This window comes from Artibeus jamaicensis, unplaced genomic scaffold (genome assembly GCF_021234435.1).
Source record: "Artibeus jamaicensis isolate MK-2021 breed Jamaican fruit bat unplaced genomic scaffold, CSHL_Jam_final contig_469, whole genome shotgun sequence".
Classification (NCBI taxonomy): Eukaryota; Metazoa; Chordata; class Mammalia; order Chiroptera; family Phyllostomidae; genus Artibeus; species Artibeus jamaicensis.
Window position 1 is genome coordinate 1,511,366 of NW_026521847.1, and position 10,185 is coordinate 1,521,550.

The 10,185-nt window shown below is 45.3% G+C and overlaps 1 protein-coding gene across 4 annotated transcripts; it reads left to right on the plus strand.

Moving 5' to 3' along the window:
• The first annotated feature begins 1,251 nt into the window (after positions 1-1,251).
• LOC119046327 (tripartite motif-containing protein 10) lies at positions 1,252-9,922 on the plus strand. 4 transcript variants are annotated; one of them, XM_053667403.1, is made up of 8 exons: positions 1,252-1,337; positions 1,657-2,143; positions 3,292-3,387; positions 3,952-4,182; positions 5,219-5,241; positions 5,556-5,671; positions 6,868-6,900; positions 7,949-9,922. In XM_053667403.1, exons 2-8 carry the CDS (start codon positions 1,718-1,720, stop codon positions 8,464-8,466), a joined length of 1,443 nt encoding a protein of 480 aa, XP_053523378.1. In that variant the 5' UTR covers positions 1,252-1,337; positions 1,657-1,717; the 3' UTR covers positions 8,467-9,922. The 4 variants fall into 4 exon arrangements, with proteins under 4 accessions (XP_053523378.1, XP_053523377.1, XP_036997200.2 ...); XM_053667402.1 differs by having other exon boundaries at positions 1,277-1,478; XM_037141305.2 differs by having other exon boundaries at positions 1,278-1,535.
• The last annotated feature ends 263 nt before the right edge of the window (positions 9,923-10,185 follow it).

A 10,185-nucleotide genomic window follows, 5' to 3' on the forward strand; every position in this document is an offset into this window, starting at 1 on the left:
GTCCTCTCCTCTTCCCTCCTCTCCTTGCCTTGCCTCACCTCATTTGCCCAGGCTGGTGTCTCTCAGAGTCCTCACGCCCTCTACCCCTAGCACCAGTGTCCCAGGGGTTCCAGTAATATTGTACTTCAATTTTAACTTTCGATTGCAGGTGGGAGAAGGCAAGATCCCATAATACACATGATTCATGTTGATAAAATTTAAAAAGTTTATTCAGTGAGATAAATATACTCAGCCATATTTATATAACAACTATATTTCATATTATTATATCCAGTCTGATGGGAACGCTTGTGGGAATGTATGATTACCTTCATTTTACAAGGAAGGAAATGTACACTGAGAAGCTAAATGACCTTCCCTGTGTGGAAGAGCTACACAGACGCAGAGGTGAGGTCAATCTAAGTTTGCCAACTTTCAGCCTGTGCTCTTCTGAGACTCCCAGCCAAGACAATGATCAAACAGCCACAGTTCTTCATCCACTCACCTGTACCTGTAACTAAAACCAAGGAAAAACTCCTTCAACTTTCCCATTGCTGATTAGCCTCACCCTGTTTCACTGCCTTTGCACGTCAGTTGTTTTATGCATCACCTTTCTTCCACCCTACCTGCCTACCAGCGGAGCATGCCCCCCTGGGAGCTGTGTTGTCACAGCAATTCCTCAGCCACATGTGGCTACAGAAATGGAGAGGTGGCCAGTACCAAGTGACATGCATTGTCTGTGTAAATATGCCCCAGATTTCAAAGAATACCTTAATACTGATTTTATATTGATTATATGTTAAAATGATAGATTTGAGGCTAAATAAAATAGTAAAATTATTTTCACTTTTTACATTTTATATTATGGCTATAAGAAAAGTTTAGATGGCATATGTGGCTCACATTGTATTTTTACCAGACAGCATGACTTTGACACACACAGATCTGAGTGCAAATTATGGCCACCCATAAAAATAGCCTGGGTTAGCCTAGATCATATTCTAATAGCAGTATAGCAGGTGGGAGTTAAAAATAAGATCCTATGTTTCAGTGTGAGGAATGTAGTCATCATAAAGGCTGTTGCTGTTATCTTTCTCTTCCCCCACAGAGATACCTCTCTGGAAGCCTATAGCAGGCCAGTCAGGGCATCACTGGTAAAGTAGCCTGAGTGTGTTCTCTGGGCACAGCCGCCTTATCTGGGTCCCCATACTCCCCTGGGTTGGCTGATATGTCTCATCTGCCTGGAGACAGCTGGCCATGGGCAAGGAGACTGGGGTGGCATCAGGTTCTCCCTGCTGTTGTGACAAGAAGAATGATCCTTTTCTACTGTGAACAGTTGAGATACCACCACTTCTGCTGTGAGTGTCTCTGCATGGGCAGAAGGAACTCCCTGTCCTAAGTCATGTGTGCTTGTCCAGAGAGAACTGAAGTTATCTCTGCAATGCTGTGACCCCTTCTCCTCCACCACTACTGCTATTTCTCTACTCTGCTGTTGGAAGGTGTGTGTCTGTTCCTTTGGGAGGAGGACAGCAGAACTCTGGCCACCAGAAATGCAAGTGGGTGCCTTGCCCTTGTGTGTGTGTATGACCATGAGGGTGTCAATGTGTACTTAAGATGTGTCTGTTCCTGGCTGTGTGCAGATGTGTGTGTGAATGTATGTTCTCACTGTTCTCCTAGTCCTTCTTCCTCAGCCAAGCAGAGAGGGTGATTTTGAGGAGGTCCCAGACACAGCAGCACCATGGCCTCTGCCACCTCTGTGACCAGCCTGGAAGATGAAGTCAATTGCCCCATCTGCCAAGGCTCCCTGAGGGAGCCAGTCACCATCGACTGTGGCCACAACTTCTGCCGTGGCTGCCTCACTCGTTACTGTGAGATCCCAGGCCCAGACCCCGAGGAACCCCTCACTTGTCCACTCTGCAAGGATCCTTTCCGCCCAGGGAGCTTCCGGCCCAACTGGCAGCTGGCCAGTGTGGTAGAGAATATCGAGCGCCTCAAACTGGTGTCCAGGCCGAGCGCAGAGGACAATGTCTGCCAGGAGCATGGGGAGAAGGTCTACTTCTTCTGTGAGGATGATGAGATGCAGTTGTGCGTGGTGTGCCGGGAAGCTGAGGAGCACCGAGCCCATACTGTGCGCTTCCTGGAGGAGGCAGCAAGGCCCTATAGGGTAGGAGAGGGCTAACTGGGGCCTTTCCAGGGTGGGTCTGGACTAAGAATCAGAGCAGAGCTCTGGATTAGTTGGGCCACTATGGAGCCAAATTCTATCTCCTGACCCCTGTCATTACCCAAGCAATAGACCCTGGCATGGAAGACCTTGTGTTTGTGTTTGAAGCATACATAGTGTATGTTATTCACTTATGGCCAATACAAAAGAGGAGCTCAGTACATACTTGTTGAAAGGATGTGTGACCAAAATGTGAGTGTGTGTGTGTCTGAGCATGTGTGAATTTGTATTTGAGGCAATGATGGCACATATGGTATGGGTAGGTATTAATGTTTGCATGTTTACCAGTGTGTGCACTGTGTTTGGGCTGAATATTTGAGTGTGTAAATGTTACTGTTTGAGTGCTTATGTTTGTGAATGAATTGGTATTTGTATATAAGAAGGCAAAATATATGTGGTATATAATTTTATCCGTCATTAAATGAGTGTGTGCTAGTTTTAGTTGTTTGTATATTGTATTTTTAGTATAAGTGGATATATATGTCAATTAATTAGTATTTGATGTTGAGAGTTCTATATGTATTTTTAAATTTACCTATGCAAACATTTACATGTGTGTACCTGTTCCTAACTCTATTCTACAGCAAGCAATTTTAAAACAGTTCACTGATTATCTTTGTATTGTCTAAGTCTCTTCTCCCCTTTAGAATCATACACCAAAAAATCAATTCCATTCACAAGAGGGGGTTGTTTGGGTGTGCTCCTTTTGGGACATGTGAGAAAATTGAAATAATTTCAAAGAAGGGCTCATCAAGCTCAGGACAGATCCCAGATTCCACTTACTAAAGGCAAAATAAATCAATGTTTTACCTGAAGAAAGAAAGGTTCAAGTGGGAATACCAAGTTGCAGCCTGTGTTGACACAGGATAAAGGGCCAAAGCCCTGATCAAAATTCTTGGATGATAAAAGCCAGAGGAAAATGACCCAAAGAAAGTAAGCTGTGAAGGACAATTAAGGCCCAGGCATTGTCGGCTGAGGGATTGGCTCCTTCCCTTGGACCATTCCTTCTCTGGAAGCAGAGGGTTGGACAAGATGACAACCCTTAGCAAACCATGTTTCCATCTTAAATATTTTATGTTCCTTCTTTCCAGGAACAGATACAGAAATGTCTTGAGTGTCTAAGAAAAGAGAGAGAGGAGATTCAAGAGATTCATTCAAGAGAAAATCAAAGGATACAAGTCCTACTGGTAGGACATCATTCCCTACATGGCCTCTCCTCTTTCTCTGGGGCCAGTGCCTCTCTGAACCCAAGACAGCACAGCATATAGGGCTTTGATGTCATTCTGAATTTGAATCCGGACTCTGACACTAACTAGCTCAATGACTTCTAGCAACTCTCTATTTCTATTTTTCTGTGAAGTGGAGATTAAAAAATTTCACTACCTTGTGGCATTTCTATAAGGACTGAAATGGGATTGTGCCTGCAATGCAACTCAGTGTTATGCACATAATGTGCAGTTTGCAAAAGGCAGGAGGTAGGATGTCCCCAGAGCCTCTTCTCTGTCTCCTCTGAGGCAACGCTGGATAGTCTAGTTCCCAGAAGTAGTGTGGCAGGTGGAAAGGAAGTATGCTGCCCTTCCAAGTCTGCCTGGGGACCTGGGTGGGTGGGGGACTCTGATATTACCAATGAACCTTGGAGGATGTGGATCTGGGCCAGGAGGGAGATGGGAATGAACTAAGGAAAAAAAGGAAGAAGAGGAAAAGGAGGAGGAGGAATAACTTCATGTTGGCCTTTCCTCTGGTCCCCTCAGACTCAGGTGTCCACCAAGAGACAAAGAGTGATCTCTGAGTTTGCACACCTGAGCCAGGTCCTGGAGCAGCAGCACAGTGTCCTCTTAGCCCAGCTGGAGAGACTGGATGGGGACATCCTGAAGCAACAGGATGAGTTTGATGTCCTGGTCAATAGGGAGATGTGCCGGTTTAGTGCGCTGATTGCAGAACTGGAGGAGAAGAAGGAGAAGCCAGCCACAGAGCTCCTGACGGTGAGACCTGCCCCTGCTCTGCCCATCTGGTCTCCCTATAGTCAGTGGAAGATGGGTCACAGGACCAGAAGTTCTGAGTTCTAGTCCTTGCTTCCCTGGTCTGTGTCTCTCCATGCTATCATCTATCAAATAGGAAGACATTTTCTTTTTCTACCTCACAGGGGTTTTGTGAGGACCCAGCAGTAAATGCAAATGAAAGCAGCCTTTGAAACACATCAAGTACTATGCAAATGTCAGCTGCTACTTCCAAGGCAAACTATTCTCTGTGCCACTGCCCACCAGTTAGGAAGTTCTTCCTGCTCTGTTTCATTTCCTCCCACTGCAGGAGAGATATTGGGGTGTCAACAAGATATCTGAAAGGAGCATGATTTAGGGGGAGACACTCAGACCAACAATCAGGAGACGTTGAGTGATTCTTGCCTTTGCCTCTGACAGCAGGGGCAGTTCATTTCACCGTCTGGATCTATAAACTAAAGGGGTTGGGCTCTATGATCCTGGAAGCCTCAGAAAGCCTAAAATGCTGTGACTCTGGATTTGGTGTCCTTTTTCTACCCAGAGCTAAGAATATGGTTATAAGAAAAGTGGGAGGAGGGACAAATACCATATGATCTCACCTTTGACAGGAAGCTAAAGAATAAAACAAACAAGCAAACAGAATAAAAACAAAGACGCTGAAATAGAGAACAAGTGGGCAGCGACCAGAGGGGAGAGGGAAGGGAACTTAAGGGGAAAAAGGGGGAGGGATTTTGAGGAACAAGTATGAAAGACACAGAGATGAGGACTGGGGGGGGGGAATGGGAAGGAGGGGGGAGACCGGACGGGGGGTGGGGGTGGGGGTGGGGTGGGATGGGAGAAATAGATTTAAAAAAAAAGTACTTGAAAAGTAACTAAATAAAATTTAATATTAAAAAAAAGAACAAAATAAAAAAGAGTGTAAATATACCAAGAGCTTAAAAAAAAAAAAAAAGAAAAGTGGGAGGAGGAAGATGGAAACTGAAACCTTGCGCTCTCTCTCTCTCTCTCTCTCTCCTTCCAGAATATCAGAAGCACTCTAATAAGGTAAGTGATGTAGTTTTCCTTTCCCACATAAGCACATGCATACACTCATGCACCACAAGCCCAGTTAGTATCATACAAATTTATGACAGTCTCATATTTAGGATAAAATTTTTAGGTACATTTTCACTTACTCAAATGCATTCCCATATACAGTGGTAGATACACATGCCAGCATAGTATTGCCCAAGAGCAGGCAATGGGGTCCATCCTGTTGGAACTGGAACCTTCATGCCCAGTTAGAATAAGGTGACTGGTTGAGCCTGGAGGTATCACAAAGGAGGAAAATGCCCAACTCTGTCATTCTGTGCTCCTAGATGTGAAACTAGAAAGTGCCGGAAACCAGAGGCTGTATCCCCTGAGCTGGGCCAGAGGATTCGTGACTTCCCCTATCAGGTCTTCCCGCTGCAAAGGGAGATGAAGCTGTTTCTGGGTAAGCGCTTCCCAGGCCTGCACATACCACAGGGCATGAAACCTGGCTGTAGGTGCAGCCCTATACTCTGCTGCCCAGCACTGGCACTTCCAAAAGGCTTGTACCCTCCAGTGCCTTGGTCTCCTTATTTGCAGATCTTTATAAAATCTGCTTATTGGGATGATGTGACAATGAAAATAAATAATAAAGGTGAAGATTTATAGAAAAAAACTGAGTGTAAAAACACTCAGTTAAACACAACAGTTTGTGTTGAAAAACACACAAATCTGATTGATTGGCATTAAGCAATAAGAACAATAATGATTAATAAAATCTATTATTCTCAATAACTTTAAAATCCACAGAAGCATTTGTAGTACATGATAAGTTTTTGATGATGAACACTGTTAATTAATAATCAGCAACACTATTTCCTTTTGCCTTGTGGTAAAAAAAATGCTGACCTTCCTCTCTCCTCTTTGCCTCATTTCCCTGTTACTCTGGTTCTCAGAGCCAGACTACCCTGTGGGGACTGTGCCCCTTTTCTGGAACAGGGAGTGGTTGGAGATGGTGTGGAGGACTTGACATGAAAGTCAGGAATGTCGTTCTTTGCCAGCAGCTACTTGTGACACATATGACATCATGAATGATACCACCTATTTCTAAAAGACCCACCCACAAAAGTGTCCCCCTAGAAGCACTCTCTCCACAAGTTCACTTCCTGCAAGCATTCCCAGTGACCTGGTAGTGAGAGATTTTATTCTAATAGAGGACTGTCCTTTGACTATCTCAAAAATTTCCAAGCAGAAGAAATAACCTAGCCCATGTATCCATTCATTAAATAGGTACTTTTTTTTAGCATTTACTATGTCCTTGGCTCTGTGGGAAGCACTGAGGACACAGGTGAGCAAGACAGGGCACCACCTGCTTAGGGTTAGGGGAATGGGTTTCAAAGTGGGCTCCCAGCTAGCAGCAGCAGCAGCCCCTGTGGGCTTGTTACACATGCAAATGCTCAGTTTGATCCAGGTCAACTGAGTCAGAAACCAGTGTTGTCTTAAACTTAAACCTGCTCAAGTTTAGGGCATTGGCCTGGAGGGTTCCAGCTCTCATTATTCTCTGTCCCTTCTCTTCTCTGGGACTCAGTTTCTTCATCACTAACTGTTCTATGATTTCGTGAGACTAGTGAAATCTCATCCTGCTTTATTTCCTCTGTACAGAAAAACTCTGCTTTGAGTTGGACTATGAACCAGGTAAGCAGTCTATATCTGGATGGGAGGGAGAGAGGAATCTAAAATTGAAAGGGTTATACACACACATATGTACACACATTCCCACATAAATACATACATATTATTACCTTTGCAAGGCTTGCCAGAGAACAAAGGACAGGTACACACACTTTCCACACAGCTGGCTCCTGTTCTGATCTACACATGATGAGGGGGTAGAAAGATTAAATCAAAATGGGACAAGGTGTATCTGGAAAGATGTCCTGGATGACAGAAGCTTTGATCTGGGTTTTGAATCACACTCTTAGAACCATGGTCAGCTGCCCCTACTCCCTCAAAGTTGTCAGAAGGAGGGCAGCTGGTGTGGAAAGAAATGAACAGAGTAGACCCCACTCAAGGCTGTTGTTCACTATCAGCCAAAGACCCTGAGAAGCCACAGAGCTGTTGGAAGGAACTCTCCGAACCAAGCACATATCTGAATTTATCACTTTGTCTCAATGTATGGGTACTAAAAGTCACAATGTGCAGGGGTTTGCAGAAGTTTTTGTTGTTAGAAAGTGGCCCTCAGACCCTGAAGGTTTTTGATTTACTGAGGCAGAAAGAATAACCTGTGGTGAGCCAGGAGCAGAGTCTGAATGACCGTAGGTGTGGACAGAAAAAGGAGCATCTATGTCCCCCAAGTACCAGATACAGAAGAGGGGCAGAAGTGTCAGCAGCATGAGGTTGGAGGAGGCAGCCGAGCTGTGGGCATCAATCCTCCTCCAGATGACAGAACGGCAGAATGAAGGAGCAAAAACACCAGGGCTGACTCATCCTTGGGGGCAGGCTTCTCGGGCTTTCACATGCACACCCATCACCTGAAGACCTCATTAAAGATACCGATTCCAGTTCAGGTGATATGCATGAAGCCTGATAGCCCAGTTCTAATAAGTTCCCAGGTGCTGGTTTGCTTAGGCACGTTGTTGGTAATAATAGCACTAACAGGTGGGTGCCAGGGGGACTTTTTAGGCTTTTCTTGAAGGAGATAACATGTCTGCTAACATCTGTGTTCCTTTTGGTTTCCCTACAGCTCATATCTCTCTAGACCCCAAGACTTCCCACCCCAAGCTCCTCTTGTCTGATGACCACCAGCAGGCTCGGTTCTCCTACAAATGGCAGAACTCGCCAGACAACCCTCAGCGTTTTGACCGGGTCACCTGTGTCCTGGCCCACGATGGTTTCACAGGGGGAAGACACACATGGGTGGTGAATGTAGACTTGGCTCATGGTGGCAGCTGCACCATAGGTGTGGTCAGTGAGGACGTGCAGCGGAAGGGAGAGCTTCGGCTGAGGCCAGAGGAGGGGGTGTGGGCCATGAGGCTGGCATGGGGCTTCGTCTCAGCCCTTGGCTCCTTTCCCACGCGGCTTGCCCTGAAGGAGCAGCCCAGACAGGTGAGGGTGTCTCTTGACTATGAAGTGGGCTGGGTAACCTTTCTCAATGATGTTACCCGGGAACCCATCTACACTTTCACTACCTCCTTCACCCAGAAGGTGTTCCCCTTCTTTGGACTCTGGGGCCGAGGGTCCAGTTTCTTCCTGAGCTCCTAAGATTGTGAAGTTAGCTTCCTCTAGGTACAAGACTTAAAGAAATGACTGTATGGACTGGGTCACCTGGTAGACTTGAAACAGATATCATGGCTTTAGATGATATAATGGAGTCAGGACTTCAGCAAGGACAAACTGGGATGACCTTCAATCTACAGATCAAGCCATTTGCTCACTGCTCAGTAGATGGTCTAGAGACTTGTACCACTACCAGCTATTCTACCCCCACCCCCACCAGTGCAGAAGGAGCTGTGTAAAAGAAGGAATACGAAATGCGTAGCTAGAAGACATGGGTTTTAGTCCCAGCCTTGTAACCAACCAATCCTGCAATCTTAAGTAGGGTATCTCACCTCTCTTCATCTTATTTTCATCCCAAAATAATAGGGTTTATTTACTCATATCCTCAAGACACATTTATTCTGTGCTAATTATGAACCAAGCAGCATGGTAGCCACTGGTGACATGAAAATGAAGAAAAAAAAACTTTTCCCTTGTTTGTAGGAGCTCATAGGAAGAGACAGAGACAAGAACAGGAAATTATACTATTACGTGATGAGTGCTGTGATAGGGGTGTGACCTGAGTGTAAGGGAAGCTCAGATGAGGGAGCATAATCCATCTTGGAGAGCAGAAGGTGAGTTGGGCATGGCTTTTTGGAAAAAGTGAGTCTAAAAGATGAGTGTGATGAATGAGGAAAAGTGGGGAGGAAGCATCTTAGGAAGAAGGAATGACAGAACCTGCAGGATCTATAACCTACAGGACGCTGGGTCATATCCATTGTCCTCATGAACAGACATGCTGCCATCCCTATCCCTGACCAGACTCAATGCCTCTCTCCTCCCAGTGGTGTCACTTCTGGTTGAGAGGAAGATGTAGGACCTCAGTGGGAGGGAGACAAAGGAGGCATGGCCATAAACCATAACCCAAGGATGACATTCCACCCTTGGGGAAAATCCTTTTCCTTACCTGTTGATCACCACCTGAGATCACGGGATGAAATGAAAGGAATGAGATGGGAAAAAATGGGTCTCATACAGCTCAGCTGTGGGAACAGAAATAGCACCATCTTAACCCTTGTGCTGGGTGGAGGCAGGGGGATGAATTTGACCTGTGACCTTTAACCCAAAGAACAGAGGCTCCTCTAGGGCTGGACAAGAAGTGGCATTTGAGGGGTGAGATGGGAGAAAGAAGAGAATTGGGATTCGGAGATGTATGCATTTGAGTGAAGAGCTGTAGGAGAGATAGGAAGCCAGGTGGTATTGGGAGAGGTTGTAACTGACCACATGTGGTGTGAAGAAACTAATGAGTACTGGTGACTCCAGAAATCCCTTTGCCTGGTGCTGATTCTGGGACAGGGATGAGCACTAATACATGGCTGCCTAAAATTTGGAACATGATTTTATTTGTCCCAAGGTGGGATTTTAAATCTTATGCACAATAAAAATATTGTCATAACACATTTTATTTTCTAACTCTTGTTGGTATTGTCTTTTATTTTGCTTAAACATCTTCACAGACAATCTCTTTAAAATTATCTGTTTGTTCTGATCAGAAATAAACTGAAGTGTTCTGTCATCTCTCTCCTGAGGCTCCTGGGAGGAGTGAACCACCCAAGGAGCAACTTCAAGGGAGAGGGCACAGCATTCTGAGGCCCAGACTTAGAGGTCATTTGGGAAGTTCTATTCTTCATCCTCAGTTTGGCAGGTAGAAAAGATGTGAAGATC